This window comes from Sarcophilus harrisii, chromosome 4 (genome assembly GCF_902635505.1).
Source record: "Sarcophilus harrisii chromosome 4, mSarHar1.11, whole genome shotgun sequence".
Lineage (NCBI taxonomy): Eukaryota > Metazoa > Chordata > Mammalia > Dasyuromorphia > Dasyuridae > Sarcophilus > Sarcophilus harrisii.
The window spans coordinates 438,356,370-438,377,753 of NC_045429.1; the positions used below are offsets into that span (position 1 = coordinate 438,356,370).

A 21,384-nucleotide genomic window follows, 5' to 3' on the forward strand; every position below is an offset into this window, starting at 1 on the left:
CAGCATCTTTTGCAGGCTGGTTCTGAGGAGAAATGGCACAGAGCTCTAAGTACCCTCCATGAGATGGGAGCCTTATGACCATGACATGACCAAGCCTCAGAAGTGTTTGGTTCTTAAACAAGAGGGCAACGGAAATAGAGATCTGGACTCAGGCCTGTGGGATGGAAAGAAACAAGTGGGTATCACAGAGAGAGCTATTTAATGACCAACTCTCAGGTTTCTCAGTGGGCAGGAGGTCAAGCTCATCTCTCTTAAAAATGAAAACACTCACACACAACACATACACACACACACACACACACATGCAGCCAATTTAGACAATGGCAGACAAAAGCCAGGCCGCCAAGTGATGGCCCCTGCTCTGTCCCCATGGGCCATTGCCTTGCCTCTGCCTTTGAATTAGCTAGAGCTGCCTCCTCCTCCCAGGGTACCCAGCAGCTCTGTTACGGCAGTGAAAAGCCTATGAAAAAGGCAAGAGACAGGGCCAGGCTAATTACCAGGCCCTCTTTGGGGGAGAAAGAGAAGCAGAACAATCTGACCATGAGCCTTTTGTCTCCTCCCCTGCCCTCTGGTGCCCACAGTGAAGCTGGCCAAACCAGGCCGGCTTCCTGGGACCCAGGGGACAATTGGTTTCCACTCCGTGGGCAAACCAGCTTGGAGTCTGGGTCTTAGCAGGTGTTAGTGAAAGAACTTTCCAAATGAGGGAAAACCATAAGAGACATGGGCTTATTTGTTTTTGCAGGAAGGAGAGCCTTAGGCCAGGGAAGGGATCGTGCCAAAATCAGGCTGAGTGTGGAGGACTGGGATCCTCGGGACCTCAGGACTCAGAACCAGGATCGACTTAAGAAATGACTGCAAGCATTTATTTATTTAGCATTTAAGTGCCTACTCTATGCACTGAATGGGCATTGGAGATACATGTGCAAAAGGGAGATAGATGGCCCCTGACTTCAAAGAACTTCCCTTCTAATGGGGGAAACAGCCCATGTAGAAGAGCGGTGGCCCAGGAAGGGAGTTTGGGCCCCAGAGTCTCAGGGAAGGTGAGTGGAAGCTTAGGATAATTGACTGACACGTCCTTCCCAGAAGCAATAGGAGAATCAATTTGTTCCTGTAATGATAGATGGGGTGTGTTAAGGATGGACATGGTGTCTGAGCCCGCAGTAGCAGGGCAGAGGGCAAGGTGCTCAGAAATGATGGATGCCCTGAAGACTGTGCACTAGGTCAGTTTACACTCACTCTTTCACCAGTCAGAACTGTTTAGCCCTAGGAAAGAAGCTCCAAAATTGAATGCATTAACTTGGGCCTTTAGAAGACAGAGAGCAGCTCTAAGAGACGAGAGAAGGCTTTGATATTTTTACCATGCTTAACATATAAAATATTACTGACTGTCTAGGGGAGGGAGAGGGAAGAAGGGGGGAAATTGGAACCCAAGATTTTGCAAGGGTTAAAGTTGAAAAATTATCCATGTATGTGTTTTGAAAATTAAAAAGCTTGGGGCAACTAGGTGGTGCAGTGGATAGAGCACCAGCCTCGAAGTCAGGAGGACCTGAGTTCAAATCTGATCTTAGACACATAACACTTTGTGTCTGTGTGATCCTAGGTAAGTCACTTAGCCCCATTTGCCTTAGCAAAAAAGAAAAAAAAGAAAATTAAAAAGCTTTAAGGAAATAAAAAACAAATACATGTTCAGGTCAACTCAATTAAACATGAGTTAGGCACCTAGTAGTTACCAGAACAATACTAAATGATGGGGACACAATTACCAAAAAACAAACAAACAAACAAGAATCTTTGTCTTCAAAAAGAAGTTTTTTGGGGGGAGGAAGGGGAAGGAATATGAAACATGTATATAGTTAAATATTATAAAATGTTAACCAAAGTGGTTTCCAGAGAGAAAATGCAGTAGGGAGAGGGGGAATAACAAAGGACCTCAATTAGATAATAGCATCTTAGCAGGGCTCTGAAGTAAACACATGAATGAGATTTCCTGGATCTGTCTGAAGTCGATATTGAAAGGACCACACCTGCTTGCACACGGCTGATCCAGCTACAGAAAACATTTCCAGCCAGTGAAGAAATATATGTGCCAATTTATCACATAATTAAGATTCATCCGTCCATCTCTCTCTCTCTCTCTCTCTCTCTCTCTCTTTCTCTCTATCTTCTATCTATCTCTCTTTCTCTTTCTCTATCTATCTTATATATATATATATATATATATATATGTTACACACACACACACACACACACACACACACACATCAAAGGCACCAAAAGCTATGGTTGAGGACCCAATGAGATAACATTTGCAGCATACTTTGCTAACCTTTAAAAACCATATAAGTATTAGATCTTATTATTTTCTGATTTGTCCTCTATAAAAAGAAAAAAATTGAACTAGCTTAGCTCTAAGGTTCCTTCTACTGCTGACATTCAACAGGCCTGTAACTTACCTAATTATCCACCAATGACAATCTCCAGAACCCTTTCTCAATCCATCCCTTTGGAAAACAAAATGGCATTGCCCGAGCGCTGGCTCCATCACCGGGCTAAAGGGTCCACACTAAGCTATATCGGGGGGCATTCTGCATTCCTGTACCAGACCCCCAGACCCCCGGTCTCACTTTGTTGCTGTTTAATGCCCTTTGTGATGGGGATACTCTAGACAAGAGCCAGGCCAGGATTCCGGGCTAGAGAGGTAAAGATTGGTGACTTCGAGCTCCCTCTGGTTCTCAACTTTCTTCTCTATAAAATGAAAGGACTGGGTTAGATAACTTCTTGTTCAGCCCATTGACAAATGTTTATAAAGAACCTACTGTATGCCTGGTACTGTGCTGGGTGCTAGTGAAACAAAGACTTAAAAAAAAAAGAGTTCCTGTTCTCAAGAAGTCCACATTGTATCAGTGAAAACAAAATGACACGTAGCAGATACAAAATACATGTGTAACACGATTGCCCGGGATCTAGGCGAGGCTCTGGGCTCACCACTCGGGGCTTCCCTCAGCTCTGGATGCAAACGAGGATCAGATTCAGTCCTGGAGCATTACATCCTTACCCTAAAGCCCTGATGTGATTCCTGTGTAGGGTCTCCCGCACAAAAAAGGGTATTAAGTATAGGACAGCTATTTATTCCCACACAAACACACACACACACATAAATTTAATCTGGCTCCTATAGGAGCCAGCAATTGAGCTGGGCTCTGGTGAAAATTAGGGATTCTAAAAGACAGAGAGGGGGAGGGCATTTCCAGCCTGAGAAAATTGGTAGAAGATGAGGGAACAGCAATTAGGGTGGTTTGGCCATACTATGGTATTCATGACCAATCGTATCTAATAAGATTAGCAAGGTAGGCCAGGGCCAGATTGAGTAGCGCATTAAATGCTTTGTAAATCGTAAAGCAATGTCTAAATGTGCATTTTAGTATTCCTCTTACTAATCTTACTGATAGAAAGGAATACTTACCAAGAGTTTGAAAAACCAACAGCATCCAGCAGGAAACATCACAAAATACCCACAGCTCAATGATCCAGATCCCTCAGAGAGCCCCAGCTCACCATATAAGAGCAGAGATTTGCTTTTACATCCTCGGGCACATAGTAACAGCCTAATAAATACTCTCTATCCTTCTATCTATCATCTGGTAACTCAAATAAGTCATTTTTCCCTCTTTGGGCCTCAATTTACCCCATTGTAAAGGGTCAATACAGGACTAAATGAAGGATCCAAATTCAGGAGAGTTTTTTTAATTTTCTTCCTCCCCAAACACTAGGCTACATAATCAGAAATCCGTACGACTGTAGGCCATGAAGATTTTTTAAATTGATTACAATATGAGCAATCTTGAATATGCCTGTGAGCTATTCTGAAATATAGATTTGTAAGCAATAATACAAAAGCTATCCAAAAAGGAAAAAACCCCAACAGTTTAATCAACTTCTCTCATATAAAAAATGTGGGATTTCAGGTCTAGTGCTAGTCTTTGATCAATTTTAATGCAGTCAATGAGAAAACTTTGGTACTTGACAGATGGGACTCTACTAGAGCACTCAAGGGTGACTTCCTTTCCAATTCTAAAGCCAGTTTTATATTTTTCATTCCAACTCCGCTTCTTCTTCCCTTCCTGCAGTTTCAGGAAAGAGAAGATCCTTTCTCAGAGTCAAGGGAGGAAGGGAGGGAGAGAAGAAGAAGGGAAAAAGGAATGAAGAGAGGGTGGGAAGGAATGAAGAGAGGGAGGGAAGGAAGAAGGGAGGAAGTGAGGAAGGAAAGGAAGAACAAAGGGAAGAAAGAAGGAAGGAAGGGAGAGAGGGACAGAGGGAGGGAGGGAGGGAGAGAGAGAGGAAGGAAGGAAGGAAGGAAGGAAGGAAGGAAGGAAGGAAGGAAGGAAGGAAGGAAGGAAGGAAAAGAAAGAGGAAGCTTCCTTGAGAGGAGAAAGGACACATAGGATGGACTGGCTGCCATTCCAATTTAATTCATCTATTGAATTTAAGTGAGACAGAACTACCCCAAGTCCTTTGTAGACCAAGTGCCCAGCACTGTACTCAACACTGGGAATACAAAGGAAGGCTCTTCTTACCCAGTGGGAGGGGGACTCCAGCTTTGAGTCCTTCTCCAGAGGTGGGGACCATCATGCCCCAGTCGATCCACTCTGACGCTGTCCCTGTTGGGAGGTGGCCACATGGAGATAAGGGTGTGGTCAGTGGTTTTATAAAAAACAGAGCAAGACCAAGTGCCCCCGCGGAGGCTGACCACGGGGCCTGCCCCTTTCCCTGATTGTCCCAGGGCCTAGCCACAGAGGACTGGCCAGAGCTCCTGAGTCCACGTGGGCTTTGCTGAGCTCTCAGAGAACCCGAGGGCGGGCAGAAGCCGAGTGTGGAGGTGGATTTCAGTGGGAGTCAGTTTCCATGATGTCTGCTTAGCCACAAGTCCAGGTGATCATGGGCTGTTCTTTGTCATAATCAATTCAATGGCTTTTGTTTTTCTCTTTTTATTAAGGGACTGAAGCCAATGGACCATAATGGGCTGGCAGATCCATATGTCAAACTGCATTTGCTCCCGGGAGCAAGTAAGGTAAGAGCCACCTCTTTCTCCTGCTGCAGGCAAGCCAATCCCTGAGCAGTCTCCTGGCCCCAGAAGGCTCCCTGACCCCCAACCTAGGCTGTGGCAGGGCAGACAGGGTCAGCCTGGTGGGCTAGAGAGGTCCTAGAAGCCAGGAAGTCTTGAGTTCAAATATCACCCCAGATACTAACTATGGGTGAATCACTCTGAGTGAATCACTGTCAACACCAGAATGTTTATTCCTACATGGAGAGGGCATGAGAATCACAACACTAGCATAATAGCTTCCCAGGGTTGTGAAGATCGACTGAGAAGTATATATAAAATTTTACCAACAGGCGAGCCTTTAGAACTTGGTATAGGGAATTCTGGGTGAGGAAAGTCCCTCTCCCAGGAAAGATTCTGCAACTTCCAGCCCACTAGTTTCCTGAGGTATTGAGAAGTGACTTGGCCAGGGTCAAACCCCAGGATGTGTCCAAGGCAGAACTGGGACCTAAGCTTCCTGATGAGAAATTCTGCTCTCTACCCAAGAGCCACTTGCCTCTCACAGATGAGCTCTTCTCATTCTTTCCACATTAGTTGGAAGGTTCCTCATTATTTGGGGGGCTGTTGGGACTGGGATCCAGGATAGTCGAAAGACTTGCCCGCTGCCCCAGGTGGGATTTGAGCCCAGGCTTGGGAATCTAGAGTCATGCTTTAGCTATCATAGCAGCCCACTGGAGTGTCCGCAGAAGCCATGATAGGCCAAGGAATGAGACTGGATAGAAAATCTTCTCTCTCCTCTGCTGGAAGCTTGCATGGGACAGGGGGAACAGCCTTACAAAATCAGCTCTGCTCTTTAGACTAACTTTTGTCCTTGAGGGATTGTGACTTGAATCAGCTTTTACTCTTTCTCCATCTCAGTCAGTGTTCTTGAAGTGTTTCATTGACCAACATGCTAAGGAAGTCTTCTGAAGTCATAGAGACTGGTCCTCACAAAAGAGACATTCATCCCAGCAGCATTTTTGTTTTATTTTTCAAGTGAATCACTGACAAGTTTAGCTCTGACCCATGTTCCCAAAAGTTTCCTGGTCACATAAGACATATCCATAAAGAAATGTGAATTGTAGGAGAGCTGGGAGAGACTTTTGAGAACATTGCATCTAATCTCCTTGTTTTACAGATAAGGAGATTGAGGAGTTAAGCAATCTCTTTTCTTTTTTTAAATAATAGCTTTTTATTTTCAAAATACATGCAAAGATACTTTTCAACATTCATCCTTGCAAAACCTTGTGTTCCAAATTATTCTCCCTCCTTCCCCCGCCTTAGACAGCAAGTAATCCAATATATCTTAAACACATTTGATTCTTCTATACACATTTTCACAATTCTGCTACACAAGAAAAATCAGGTCAAAATGGGGAGAAAAAAGAGAAAGAAAACAAAAAGCAAGCAAAAAAAATGTCAAAAAACTATGTTGTGATCCACATTCAGTCCCGACAGTCCTCTCTCTGGATGAAGATGGTTCTCTCCAAGGGCCATTCTTTTTCCCCTAAAACTTTCTCCTCTTCCTGGCTCTGTCAATGACACAACCAGCGCCCAACGCACCCACGTGAACTAACTGCAGAAAACTTTGGCTACCCTTTCTTTCTCCCTTTCCCACCCAACCCCATCTAATCTGTTGCCCAAAAAAGTTTCCTTTAAGTCTACTTCTGAAGGAACTCTCCAGTCTGTTTCATCTTTTCAATTCCCACAGCAACCTTTTTAGCTTAGGGCTTCAGTATCTGTTGCCAAGAGTATTGCCATGGACTCTTAACTGGATTCCCCACCTCCAGCCTCCCCTAACTGCCAAAAAAAAAAAAAATACTCCACTTCTTCATCCTCCTGGGATACAGCTCTCGTGTCTTTGCTCTTCTGCTCAGAAACATTCAATAGCCCCCATTGCCAAGAGAACCAGAGAATCTTAGCTCTGGAGCTGAAAGGTTTCTCCGGGGCAGTGAAGGGCAGATCTTTCATTCTAAAGTCACTGCAAAAACTGTCCCTGTATTCAAGTATTGATATTCTAGCAGGAGAGATAAAATGTAAAAATTAGTTATACACAAGATATATACAGAATGCATGGAACAAAGTCTCAGAAGAGATGGCTCTAGAGCTGGGGGAGCTGGGAAAGGCCTCCTCCAGAAGGTTCATTTGGGCTGAGGCCTGGAGAAAACGGAGGATCCCAAAAAGTCTGGGTAAGGGGACAGAGTATTCTAGGTTTGGGGGACAGCAAGGGCTCCCATGGGAGGCTTAGCCCCATTAGGTGTCAACACCAGGATGGGAAGCCTCTGAGAGTGGGACTTAGGCTCCCATAAGGAGAGATGAGCTGATTTGGTTCCTGAGTAGATCCAGCCTGGCAAGATAGAGCATCCGTCTTAGAGTCAGGAGAACCTGAGTTCAAATCTAACCTCAGACATTTAATACTTACTAGTTGTGTGGCTCTGGGCAAGGGACTTAACTCCCAACTGTCTTACCAAAAGAAGAAGAGGAGGAAGAAGGGAAGAAGGAGAGAAAGACTCAGTCTCAAGAAACAAATATAAACATTAATTATAATTATGCACAGATGGGGAAACTGAGGACCAAAGAAAGTGACTTTGTAATTGGGAATTCCTCTTGAGCCCTCCAAAGCACAATTAGAAGCTTCTGAAAACACCCCCCAATCTCCCCCACTTGCCCACTCCAGAACAAAGATCAGTCAGCCAGGGTGAGGGGAGCTGCTCTCCTGAGAAAGGATGAGCAGCGGAGGGGCTGGTGAGTGCCTGGGACATAAACAGACCGAGCTGATTGACAGCTGCCCAGGCTCTCTGCTGAGTCACAATGTCCCGGTCCTGTTCCGCAGGCCAGCCTTGAAACTGGGCTTTGGTGTCCTGGTTTTTCTCTCCTCCTCCTAATTGAGTTACCTTTCCCAGCCTCCCTCCAACTCCTGAAGTAATCAGGCTCAGGGCAGCACTGGCAAGGTGCTGGGAAGGCCCACCCCCAGCTTAGGTCCCAGCAGGGGGTGGGGATGGACAGGGAGCTGGGCCGGGTGGGAAGGAGACAAAGGGAAGAGGGAAGGGGAAGGATCACCGGGTGCTAGATTTAGAGTTGAAAGGGATTCCCAAGGCCTTCTATTCTACCCCCTTTGTTTTACAGATGAAAAAGATAAAATAAAATATAAGATCATCATTTGAGAGCTCATTTTACAAATGAGGAAACTGAGGTCCAGGGAGTAGATGCAGGGGACAGATTTTGATGCTTGGAATCAAGCAGAGCTGAGTGGGAGCCTGCCTCAGACACTTAGAGGTCTCTCCATTTCTCTCCATCTCATTTTTAATCTGTAAAATGGGGAGTCCCTTCTCAATGCTACAAAACAGTCATATGAGCTAAAGATCTGATCCCAGAGCCCACTTTGGGACAGCGGCCGTGGCACCTCACTAAAATTCTGTTTGACAAAATACTCAGAATGTGTACCCGCTCACTCGGAGTCTCAGAGGTTCCCTGGCCTGCTCCCCCCACCTCACAGCTTTGGGATGCGGAGCAGACAGACCATCACTGTGTGAGCGCCCCACAAAGTACAGAAAGAGCTGACATCGCTGAGACCGGGACTGAATGGGACTGGCTTGATGTCTGCCTTCCCAGACTCCTTTGGCTTCCTCCTGCTTCACAAAGGAAGATGTGATCTTGTGGGTTCCCTGGGGGTTCCGAGTTCTGCTCCAAAGCCCTCGCAGACACAGGCACAATAGGCATTCTGTGTTTGCCATCAGCCCTGACAGCAGGAAGCAGAGATTCAGAGGGGCAGGCACCCAGGCTGCCAATGGCCCCCCACTCTGGAGGCTGGGGAATAATCAAAGGGAAGCTATGATCACCCCCAGCCCTCTCCCATGAGGGTACCCCTACCCACTCATGCTGAGTTTTCTTAGGATCAGGCAATCCTATGAAAACAGGCCCTGGTTCACACACAGGATCAGACTTTTTAGAAGTCTAGTAGTTACACATTGCCCCCGACAAAGGGCCATCCCCTTCATTTCTCTGCCCCTGAGTAATGTCTCTCTAGCAAGACCTCCATTGTCCTGTCCTGGTTTTCTCTTTTTTTATTAAAGTTTTTTCTTTACAAAACATATCCACGGGTAATTTTCCAATACTGACCCTTGCAAAACCTTCTATTCCAGCTTTTCCCCTCCTTCCCTCCCTCCCCTCCCCCAGATGGCAGGTAGTCCCAATGCATATCAAATATGTTAAAGTATATGTTAAATACACTATATACATACATATTTATACAGTTATCTTGTTGCACAAGAAAAATAGGATTTAGGGGGGAAAAAAACCTGACAAGGAAAACAAGATGCAGCAAACAACAACAGAAAGAGAGAGAACGCTGTGTTGTGGTCCACGCTCGGTTCCCACAGGTGTAGATGGCTCTCTGCATCCTGCCTAGAATGGCCCCTTTAACACCCGTGGCTTTCTCGGCCCCATCCTGTGTGTACCAGAGCAATCCTCTGGTACCTCTCTGCAGAAGGAGGAGCCCCAGACCATGAGTCCCTGGGGGTGCTTCCGAGAGGTAATTGTACATACATGTGGGGCTGAGGGTCTGGCCAGGCAGGGACGCCCTGGGTGAGGCTCACGGAGCCATAGCTCCTTCTCCTGCTTCCTAAGGCCTGAAATCTGCCAGTTTGGCGCTGTTCAGATTTCCCGATTAGCTCACGCTCGCTATTCCAAATCTAGGATTTGCTGATTTTATAGAAATTGGTTTAATAAACATACCCACCCATACAAAAACCCACTGTCATCCTGAGGTCCCTCTTCAGGAGAATGAAGGTCCTGCCACAGGAAGGACGATTTATTAAGCTCCCATGATGCAGCAGGCACCAGACTTAGTGCTGAAGATACAGAAACAAATGGGACCTGCCTTGGATAGGCGAGAAAAATATACCCCCATGAGTCCAACCACAATTCAGGGGACTCGGGAAGGATGTTATATTTTGACATGAAGTCAAATTGAAGCTGTGCCGGGGGAAACAAAGGAAAAGGTGAAGATGGATGGCTCCCAGATGGCAGGCTCCGGGCCTTTCCTCCGGGGTGCCCAAAGGAAGCAGGGAAGCCCGAGCCCAAGCCCCCAACGGAAGGTGAAGCGGAGGCCTCGCTAGAATTGCCCTGAATTCCAGTGGTCTCAAAAGGAGACATCAGTCACCGGGGCTGTCTCCATCAGCAAGCCCTCCTCCCTCCTGGGGGAAGGGGCCCCGGCTAATAGCCTGCATCAAGGACTACATTTTTCATTCGACAAATGAATCACTATTAGAAGACTTTATTTCTCCCCTGAGACAAGGAACCATGGGGAAGTGAAATCTGCTCTGATGGTAAATGATGCTCCCAGTCCTGAGAGCAGCTGGGAGCCAAGGACAATTCTCCCCCCCCCCCCCCCCCCTTCCCCCAGGTCTGGGGGCTGGCAGCTTGGGTGCTCCTGGGCCAGGATTGCCAGCTCCACAGTTCTGCCTCCGGGGCCCTGCCATGGGAAGCACTGAGGGGACCAGCTTGTCCCGAGCCCCCGGGGCATAGAAAGCAGCTGATCCCTCTGGCTGTTTTTTGGGCCATCTTGTAGCTTTTCTCCAGGCCATAATGATCTCCTCTGCCTTTTTTTTTTTTTCCCTTTTCCTTTTTTTCTTTTTTTTTTTTTTTCCTTATCTCCTCTACCTTTTTTCTTTTTTTTTTTCCTTATCTCCTCTATCTTTTTTTCTTTTTCTCCTATTTCCAGGCAAATAAACTCAGAACAAAAACCCTTCGGAATACCCTAAACCCCACCTGGAACGAGACCCTCACCTACTATGGAATCACTGACGAAGATATGATTCGGAAGACCCTCAGGTGAATCTCCCACTGGGCTGGCTGCGGCCCCCCCTCCCTCTTTTGTTCTTCCGGGCAGGGCTGAGCTAGAAAGAGCTGATGTAGTCTCAGCTTCAAGAACCATTTTTTCCCTAATAACTTGTCTCTATTTTCTGGGTCTGTGTAAAATTATCAAGTGCAGCCAGGCAGGAGAGCCAGGCAGCAGCTTGTTCAATCCAAACACAGTGGGGGCTGCTGGGAGAAATGGCTCTCCTGGCAGGGGAGGGAAAGGGGGAGACGGAGAGAGCCTGGGCAGCAAATCTGGCCTGGAGGGTCAGTCTTTGCCCAGGCAAATTTATCTGAGAAACAGAGCATCGGGATCCCAGGGGGATCAAGCATTTAGGTGTAACATTGTCCCCTAAATCTGCACCATTGGGCAAGGTTATTATCATTACTACCACTGATGATGACTAGTATAGCAACTGGCATTTATCTAGTGTTAGAAAGCACTTTATTTTTAAAAATATTTAAAAAATAAAATAAAAAAGAAAGAAAGAAAGAAAGAAAGCACTTTATATTCTATTCTGACCATGTCACTCTCCTGTTCAGGAAACCTCAGTGGCTCTCTCCTGTCTTACTTCAGGGAAAAACTCTGGTTTTGGAGTCTGTGTTCCTAAATTCAAATCATCCTCCCCTTCCCCCCCCCCTACTCTTCTGGATATAACCTTGAGCAAGTCCCTCTGGACCTCAGTTTCCCAATCTGTAAAGGGACTGGGCTAGGTGGCGTCTGGAAAATGATCTGATACCTTTGGATGAAATAAAGTTTGAGCTTTCAAGCCCTTCACAGCCTGGCTCTGGGCTCCCTTTCCAGACTTAAAACACGTTTCTCTTCTTACCAAGCTGCGCCTTCCAGGCAGAGAGCCCCACTTGCTGTTCTCTGCAGAGAATGTTCCAGCTCCATCTCTGTGCTCCATACCCCACACCGACCCCTTCCTCCTTTCCTTTTCTCCCCATCATCAAATCCCCAGCTTCCTTGGGAGCTCAGCTAAAGCACCCTCTCCTTCAGGAAGTCTAACAGATGCCCAAAGTTTGGTACCCTTCCCACCCAAAAATCACTCATTTCTATTCTGTATTTATTTCTGGGTTTATAATATCCCCTCCCCTAACTCACCCTACATTTTACACTCCTGGAGGGCAGGGAGAACTTTGTTTTTGTATCCCCATTCTGGCACTTAGTAAATGTTTGCTCCATAAGTTAGCTGGAATGAGTAAACATTTATTAAGCTCCTACTGTATGCCAGGCACCGTGCTAAGCACCGGGGATACACGGACAGAAAGGTTTGCTTTAGTTTATGTCCCACTGGATGCATGAAAATCTGTATAAATCTATAATTACTGATTACTCCCATTTCGGCGTGAACAACTAGAGCAATCATGAAGTCATTCCTGGAGGAGGTGGCAAATCAAGCAAACCTTGAAGGAAACTGGGGATTACAGGAGGAGACATGGAGGGAATTGGGGGCAGCCCAGGCAATGGAAGGGAGGGATAGATTGGAGGGTGGCAGAGGAGGAAAACAGCAACCCTTTAAAAAAAAAAGTGTTATACCCATTTTTACAGATGAGGAAACTGATACACTGCAACTGAATCCCAGTGAGACATCACAGCAATACAGAAGCAGAGAAGGGATTTAGGATGAGGGAACAGAATCAGATTAAGGTTAATGCAGGAAGACTTCTTGTAGGAGGTGAGCTTTAAGGGATAGGGACTAAATTTCATCGTCATGGGGAAGTCCCAGAAGAAGAAAATCCCTTCACCAAGACAGGAGGCGATTCCTGTTAATAAGTTTGTTGCCAAAAAGTTAAGTGACTTATAGATTCACATGATGCTGGATTAGAATCCGAGTCTCCCAGGGCTCAATTTCTATTCATTTACCTCAGGGACTCAGATTAATACTAGGGTAAGAGGGCCTTCACCCAGCCTTCTTGACTTGGGCTCCCTCTGCCTCCTCTTAGAGAAGAGAATATGGGCAGAACCTTCTCCCCTCCACAGCTCCTCCTGCCCCTCCCTTCGACCTATTTAATTAATTTAATTAATTAAATTCTATTTAATTAACCCCGGATACACCTGACTCCGCTCCGTAACAATAACCTGTCTTCCTTTCCAGGATTTCCGTCTGTGACGAGGACAAATTCCGCCACAATGAGTTCATCGGGGAGACCCGGATCCCCCTGAAAAAACTAAAACCCAACCAGACCAAGACCTTCAGCATCTGCTTGGAAAAACAGCTGCCAGTGAGTAAAGCTCAGGGAGCCTCCGGCGGCCGATTCCTCATAGAGCCAGAATAAAGCAGCCGAGTTCTGATATGGGAGGCCGTGTTGTGAGGAATGGTTCTAGAAGGAGAGATTTTGTGATTCCCATTTGGGGGCTTTCTTGGCACAGGTACTGGAGTGGTTGCCACTTCTTTCTCCAACTCATTTTACAGATGGGGAAACTGAGGCAATCAGGGTGAAGTGACTCGGCCAAGGTCACACAGCTAGTAAGTGTCTGAAGCCAGGTTTTAACTTAGGAAGATGATTCTCCCTGACTCCAGGCCCAGCATGCTAACATTCAGCTGCCCTCAAAATGATAGGAACTGGGTTCAAATGCCACCTCTGATGCTTCCCTTCTGTGACTTTGGGCAAAGTTTTCTCCTCTGTAAAATGGGAGGGTTGGACTAGATGGCCTCTTCTGCTCCAGATCTGTGATCCTCCAGCCCTGAGAGATTCCCTCATATGTTTCTAGCAGCCAACTACAAAGTGTCAGTGGGTAGCTTCCTGCCCTCTCAGTCAGTGGGTTCATTGTGAGTGACTCGGTCATGACCAAGCATAGGAAGGTCCTGTGAAACTTAGAGCACTCTCAGGCATGGTCTCTGCCCTCAAGGAAGCTCACAGTCCAACCCCAGAGACAAGACTCTGTTGCATTTCATAGGGTAGTGAGGAAGCTCCCTCTACCAAAAAAATCAATCAGTTCATGAGCATTTTTTTCCCTGAGGCAATTGGGGTTAAGTGACTTGCCCAGAGTCACACAGCTGGGAAGAGTTAAATGTCTGAGACCACATTTGAACTCGGGTCCTCCTGACTTCAGGGCTGGTGCTCTACCCACTGCGCCACCCAGCTGTCCTTCCATGAGTATTTCTTAAGTGCCATGGGGTAGCTCGGGGCACAGGAGTGCCGGGCCTGCGGTCAAGTCTTCCTGACCACCAGCCTGCCCATTACACCACCTTGCTGTCTATAATCAAAATGTGTTGGCCACAGTGAGGAAATTCTAAACTGAAGACAAAGAGAGAAAGTCTTGTTCATCAAAGTGACAGCTCAATCAGGAAATAAATCAGGACGTTTGGGTGAGGAACTTCTGCTCTAAGTCTGATCCCCACTGCCAGCAGCCAGAGGAGACACAGGGAGGAGAGAGAAACAGAGACAGAGACAGAGACACACACAGAGAGAAACAGGGGTGAGATTCAAGGAAAAGAAAAGCTAGACTTGGTATACAATGATAGAATCCTGCAGAGATGGCTGTGCCTTTCAGGAATACCAAAAAATGGGACACAGGAGAGCTCTCCCAAGTCCCATTGGCCCATTCTTGCTGGGCTGCCTTGGAAGGCCTCATCTGGTCACGGTAGAGTTCTGAGCCTCTCAGCTCCCAGAAAGTGTGAGTAAGAGACAGAGAGAATCATAGAAATAGAAAGAGGGAGGGAGAGGCAGAGAGAAAGATGGAGAGAGGGAAATAGAAAGAGGTAGGGAAAGAGAGAAATTGAGAAAGATGGAGAGGAGACAGAAACATAGAAAGAGGTAGGGAAAGAGAGAGAAAAAATTGAGAAAGATGGGGAGAGAGAGAGAGAGAGAGAGAGAGAGAGAGAGAGAGAGAGAGAGAGAGGAGAGAAGTATAATCCCAGTTATTCATCATACACTTTCTCTTCATATTAATGAAGAGCTACCCATAGTAACACAGGTCAGTGGCCAAGCAGGTCTCAATGAGACCCATTCTAGCCGGTTCCCCAGCATATCCTCCTGATCCTTATATATACATTCTGTGTGGATGACCTAGTAGATAGATTTCTAAATCTGGAGTCTGCCTCAGTCTCCTCATCTGTAAAATGGAGAAAATAACAGCACTTGCCTTCCAGGGTTGTTGAGATCAAATGAGATCTTTATGTGCCAATAGAGGGTTGGAGGCTCCACATATGTAATGAAGCCCCCAGTCCTTGTGTGTGGCTCGAAGGGAGGCGGAGCCGACATCCCTAGATAGTTGTCCTTGAACCCAATGGGAGATTCTTGTTCTTGGCAGGAAGGGAAGCGGGATGCTCAAGCGAAGGGCCACTCAGCTCTCCCAGGAGAAAGGGAGCCGTAGACTAGTGGTGTATTTATCTGCTCCCTTAAACACTGTCCATCTGGAGGACATGATTTGTTCCACATAACTTCTGGTTACCTGGGGAGGTGAGCCCCACGCTTGCCCATTTCCCACCTAATACCAATCCACAACAAACATACATAGAATAGCAAGGAAGCCCCTTTATCCAGATCAGAGCAAAACAAATCAGAGAGGGAGGGAATCTATGGCAGACAACACAGAGTGAAGGAGCTCTCCCATTGGGAGTGAGACCACTGAGCTCAACCAAGATTGCGGGACCCAGATCTCACCTAAGGGGAAACTCCCAGAAGTCCCCAGAGTAGCACACTGGAAGTAGGGTCAAGACTGCCAGCTCCCCTTCACGGCATCCCAGTCTTTCCCTTCAGCGAGCTGAAGTGGGGTTCGCTTCACCTGGTTTCTCTCTCATTGCTTGAAGAAGCCTCTCACATGGAGAGTCCTCAAAGAGAGATGGGCAAAGCCTGCAGTGCCTTTGACTGTCATGAAGGACAGGACCTTCTTCACCATCAGGAGGGAGTTCAATACCAGTAGATTTGGGGACAATGGTTCCATTTGTAAAGTGCTTTGCAAATCCCAAGCTACAGAAAGGCAACCATTCAGTATTGGGACTTGCAATTCAGAATCATTGCTGTGGCTTCAGTTTCTTTGATAAGAGAGTCAGCATGGCAGAATGGCTACAGGGCCGGGAAGACCTCCCTCGGGTGCCCCTTTGCTCCTGAGACGCCCTGGGTGGTCACTTAACCTCAGGGTGGGCATCTAGGCCAGAGAAGATAAACGCACCATCCTCAGGTCAATGCACTGAGCACCATTCCAGATTAAACTGTCCCAGAACTAGATTAAAATGTCATCGGAAAATGTGTAAGAAAAATTTTAGAGGCAGCTAAGTAGCTCCAGCCCTGGAGGAGGAGCTGAATTAAAATCTGGCCTCAGACACTTACTAGCTGTGTGATCCTGAACAAGTTGTTTAACTGCAATTCCAGAAAGAAGAAAAGAAAGAAAGAAAGAGAGGGAGGGAGGAAGGAAGGAAAGAAAGAGGGAGGGAGGGAAGGAGGGAGAAAGAAAGAAAGAAAGAAAGAAAGAAAGAAAGAAAGAAAGAAAGAAAGAAAGAAAGAAAGAAAGAAAGAAAGAAAGAAAGAAAGAAAGGAGGAAGGAGAGAAAGAAAGGAGGGAGGGAGGAAGAAAAGAGCAAACAAAGGAACAAATGAAGGAAGGGAGAGAGGGGAGAGAGAAGGGGGAGAGATAAAGTGGGAGGAAGGGAAAGAGAGAGAGAAAAGAACAAAGAAAGAAAGGAGAAAAAGATAAGGGAGAAAGAGATAGGGAAGGATGAAGGAAGAAACAGAGAGGAGGAGGGAGGGAGGAAGGAAGGAAGGAAGGAAGGAAGGAAGGAAGGAAGGAAGGAAGGAAGGAAGGAAGGAAAGGAAAAGTGTTCATTTGTGGTTTTCCAAGCACCGGAATCCATTTCTCTTTGAATGTGAATGACTCTGAGTTGCAGGAGGCCCAACCTCGGGCCTGCATCGGTAAGGGAAGCTTCCTCACCTTTCCTTTCAATATCACATTAGTTAGGGGACGAGATCTGTGGGGCATCCTTTCAGGCCCGTCTGAACCTTCGGGACCCCGTCAGGCAGAAGTACCCGAGTGTTCGCCATTCCCTTTTCCAGCTCATTTTTCAGATGAGGAAACTGAGGCAGACGGGGGGGGGGGGGGGGGGGGGGGGGGGGAATGAGTGCCCGGGGTCACCCAGCCAGGAAGTGTCTGAAGTCAGGGACATGAGTCCTCCCGACTTCCGCCCGCTGTGCCCCCCAGCCGCCAGGGGGCGGTGTTCTGTCTTTTTTAAGTCTTCATCGCAGCGGAGCGATAGAGCTACGGGCCAGGGGTCTGGGCGCTCTTTGTGAGGCAGAGGCTCCCTCCCAGGAGGCAGAGAGCAGCGCCTCCTGCCGCTCGGCCGCCCTGTTTGCCACCGAGGGGCCACCCAGCATGGGGGGAGGGGAGCCCTTCGTTCCTCAGTCCCCCCTGACGTTGCGAGCGTAGGGGAACATCCCCCTCCTCCTCTTCCCAGCCCACTCTCTGTGTCCTCAACAGAAGGAAAGCCCACAGAGCATCAGCATGAATATGAGCAGCGTGACTCTGATCTTGCCCTGGTCCGCACCTTGGGGAACGGGCGCCTCCCTCCCCCACCTGGGGCCTGTCTCCGGGGAGGGACACCCGCAGCTCCCTGTGTCTGGCTAGCGCCGGCCCCCCCCTGTGCCCCGGGCCACGCTGGGTGACGATACCCCGGGTCCTAAAGCTTTAAGCGTGGCCTTACTCCCTTTCACTGAAGAATAAGTGCCCAGAGTCCCCAGCGGCCCGCCAGGAGCTCAGGAGTCCCGGCTTCCGGCCCTCCCTCCCCCACGCCCCCGCTATTCTGGGGGGGGGGGGCCGAACGCGGGGCTCCCGTGGGTCCGGCAGAGCGCCCCCTGCCGGCCGGCCGCCCGTCCTCGCGGCCCCAGGAGGCCCCCGGCCTAGCCCCCCTCCCTGTGCTTCCCCCCCAGGTGGATAAGACGGAAGACAAGTCCCTGGAAGAGCGAGGGCGGATCCTGATATCCCTCAAGTACAGCTCCCAGAAGCAGGGCCTGCTGGTGGGCATCGTGAGGTGTGCCCACCTGGCGGCCATGGATGCCAACGGATACTCCGACCCCTACGTGAAAATGTAAGTGGGAAGCGGACCCCGAACGGGGCATCCCCCCCCATCCTTCCGGCTCCGAGATCTGGGGGGGCCTCAAGGGCGGGCTCATCAATCCCTCCTTTAGTGGATGAGTTAACTCCCCGTAGTGTATGTAGCAAGCGATCGGCGCCGAGTCACGCGGGGAACAGGGCCACTAGGCGGCGCCATCCGCGATCCCCAGGGCCACTAGGCGGCGCCATCCGCGATCCTGAGGGCCACTAGGCGGCGCCATCCGCGATCCCCAGGGCCACTAGGCAGCGCCATCCGCGACGCTCAGGGCAGCAGGGGTTTTCCGAAGCCTCCCAAAATGACATCACTCTATCAGAGTCCAGTGTCAGCGAGTCGGGCCGCGGCTGATCAGACCGACGGGAGCTCGCCGTGCTCTGCCCCGGGTCGGGCACAAATGGTCCCCGAGAACTTTGAGGGCCGAACTAGCCCAAAGGGCCGCAGGGGCTTTAGCGCCGGTAACGCAGCACGTGCCCGCCAGCCTCCCGGCCTCCCCATCACTTCGTGCCCCGCCCGATGCCGCCTGGGACCGGTCAGACCCTCCCCTTCTTTCCCAAGCCCTTGCGCCAGGCCGAGGAAGTCACGGGGTACAATATACAAACGGGGGCAGGGACACAGGCCCAAGAGTTTTTTTTACCGAGGTAGAAGCAAAACTGTTTGTGGAGACGGGCCATGAGGGGACGCGAAGGCTGCCGGGAGGAGGAGCGGCGGGCAGAGATGCGCCGCGGGAAGGGAAAGGGCGGGCCGTCTGTGTCTCTGCCAGGAAACCCCGGATGGGGTCGCGGGGTCGGGCCCCTGGGAAATGCGGAACACCCGGGCTGGGATTCCGCCCGGGATGGGCCCGGGATGTGAAATCCCCCTCCGCACATTGCGAAGCCCCGGCCGGCGTCCGCTCGGCTCCTCCGTGCTTCGGGTCCGGGGCTTCGGGTGGCGATTTAGAAAAGCGAGCCACCCTCGGTGGAGCCGCAGCGCCCCCTCGTGTTCACAAGGCCCGTTGCCGTTCGCACATAACTGCACTAGTAGATGACGGCCAGGCCTGGGAATGCCAGGGTAACTTGCGTTCAGATACTCCCTGGGCGCCCTCAGTTTCCCCGCATCGCGTAGCCGTTGTAATCCCGTGGGTGTGGGGACCTGGGCGGGGCCACGCGGCTGATCATCATGAGAGGCGGGAGATGGCTGGCCCAGAGGCAGCGGGCAATACGGCGGGAGAGCCGGCCTGGGAGCCAGGGCGCCCCAATCGGATTCTGCTGACACAGGCTGGCACGCAGTCAGCTCTTTAATCCATGAGAACTTGTGAGGAGCCAGTCCTAGCTTCTAGATCTATAGCTGGGAAGCGCCTCCAAGGCCGCCGGGATTCACCCTCCTCTTGGATGAGAAAATCAAAGCGATTTGCCAGAGTCCTGCAGTAAAACGACAGGGGGGACCCGCACCCCAGGGGTGGCCGTCTCTAGGTGTTCTCACCACTGGACTGCCCTGCCTCTAGGGAAAGGAAGAGCGCGCCGATGAGCCCGCCGAAAAGAACATTTAGCAAACTGGGGAACTGCGCCTTTGTTCCCGCAGTGTCTGTTCTCGGGATGCCCGCCTTGTCTCCCACCACGGAAGAGCAGGTCTGAGTCATTCATCCCGCGGCCTTTATTCGGTCCCCACCACATAGTGAAGCTCGTGGAACATCAAAATACCAAATATATTTGCAAAGTTACTTAGGGGCAGAAATAGCAGAAAGCAGGGGAATGTTCCGCCGAGAGAGGCGGTGGGGTGAGCACATCAGAGCATTTGCCGGGCCTGACTCCCAAAAGAAAGAGAATTTGTGAGACCTAACCTGACCTGGAAATGCAGACACACTCATTTTCCCGATGCAGAAAGCTTTGCCCTATTTTTTGTTGCTATTGTTAGTTCAGTCATAACCCCGTTGTAGAGCTTTCTTGGCAAAGATTCTGGAGTGGTTGCCCTTTCCTTCTCTACTCATTTAACAGATGAGAAAACCGAGGCAGACAGGATTAAGCGACTTGGCCAGTGTCTCACGGAGGTTAGATTTGAACTCAGGAACCAGTCTTCCCAACTCCAGGCTCCCCACTCTATCCACTGCAATACCTAGCTGCCAGTTATGCTATTTACTATTTATTTTTTATAAATAGTCCTTGGAAATGGAATTATAAATGAAAGTTCATATATATTTCTGGAAAAATGAATTTTTAAGACAATAAGGTCTAGATTGGGAAGGGACCTCAAAGGCCAAACTGTCCGGCCTTCTCATTCTTACAAATAAGGAAACTGGGGACCCCGTGGATGTAGTGACTTGGATAGGGTCACCTGGGTGATCATCATGAGAGGTGGGAGATCACTGGCCTGAGAGGCAGGGGACAATACCGGCTGGAGAGCCGGCCTTGAAGCCAGGGAGATCCGAATTCAAACTCTACTTGTGACACGTGCTGGATAATGTGAGTGGGCAAGTCACTTCACTCCTGCCTGTCTCAGTTCCCTCATCTGTAAAATGGGAATGGTAACACCTCTAAAGATTGTTGTGAGAACTCTCTATCATGGTATGACTAATGCTGAATTTAAGTGGATTTCCTGGTGAAGGAAATCCCTGGAAATCTTTCCTCACCTGCCGAAAGTTCCCAGCCAGCCAGCCCAACCCAATACCCTGACGCTTCCCAATCCTGATCAGTGTCTTGGTTATAATTATAGATACCTGAAACCGGACGTGGACAAAAAGTCCAAACACAAGACAGCTGTGAAGAAGAAAACCCTGAATCCGGAATTTAATGAGGTACCAGGGGAGCGGGGAGACAGAATGGGGGCGGCCCAAGGCCCTGCAGAGTGATGCCAGCCTGAGTGCAAGAGGCCGACTGACTGGGCAAATTCCCAGAATTCCCTGGACCAGGCTCTGGGCAGAATTTCCAGGAACGTCTGGCCTTCCACCATGAAAGAGTGGCTCCGATTCATTCACCCAGGAGACCTTTGTCCAGTCCCCACCACATAGGAAAGTACATGTACAAAAAAAAAAAAATGAAAGAAATATATTTGCAAAATAATTTGGGGGCAGTCAATAGCAGAAAGCAGGGGAAGGGTTCCATCCAGCCTCTGCAAAGGTGCAAAGAGAAAGGGGCAGAAATTGTTTATGGAGGGATCGCAGCCAGACTGGATTGACGAGAATATGGAAGGCAAAAAGCAAGCAAGGAAAAGAATAAGCATTTATTAAGCACATTATCAAGCAGCTTAATTTATTATTAAGCACCAGGTATTAGGATAAGCACTTTACAAATATTAAATCATTTGAGAAAATTGGACCTGGAAAGACAAGCTTAAGCCAAATTAAGAAGGGCATTAAAACCCAAAGAGAAAAGTTTGCCTTTCCCCGCAGAAGCAGTAGGGAGCTACTGAAGCTTCTTGAATGGGAGGG

General features: G+C 48.9%; 1 protein-coding gene across 3 annotated transcripts in view; it reads left to right on the top strand.

Annotated features, from left to right (window-relative positions):
* Nucleotides 1-21,384, top strand: part of DOC2B (double C2 domain beta) — a 59,211-nt gene that overhangs the window by 29,688 nt on the left and 8,139 nt on the right. For all 3 annotated transcript variants that reach the window (XR_004234076.1, XM_031967770.1, XM_031967771.1), the window contains exons 3-7: nucleotides 4,994-5,068; nucleotides 10,803-10,912; nucleotides 13,036-13,162; nucleotides 17,803-17,960; nucleotides 20,670-20,751. Coding sequence is in view for 2 of the 3 variants with exons in the window: in XM_031967770.1 (XP_031823630.1) it covers nucleotides 4,994-5,068; nucleotides 10,803-10,912; nucleotides 13,036-13,162; nucleotides 17,803-17,960; nucleotides 20,670-20,751 (552 nt within the window). In the remaining variant the exon portion in view is untranslated. The remainder of the gene's footprint in view (nucleotides 1-4,993; nucleotides 5,069-10,802; nucleotides 10,913-13,035; nucleotides 13,163-17,802; nucleotides 17,961-20,669; nucleotides 20,752-21,384) is intronic.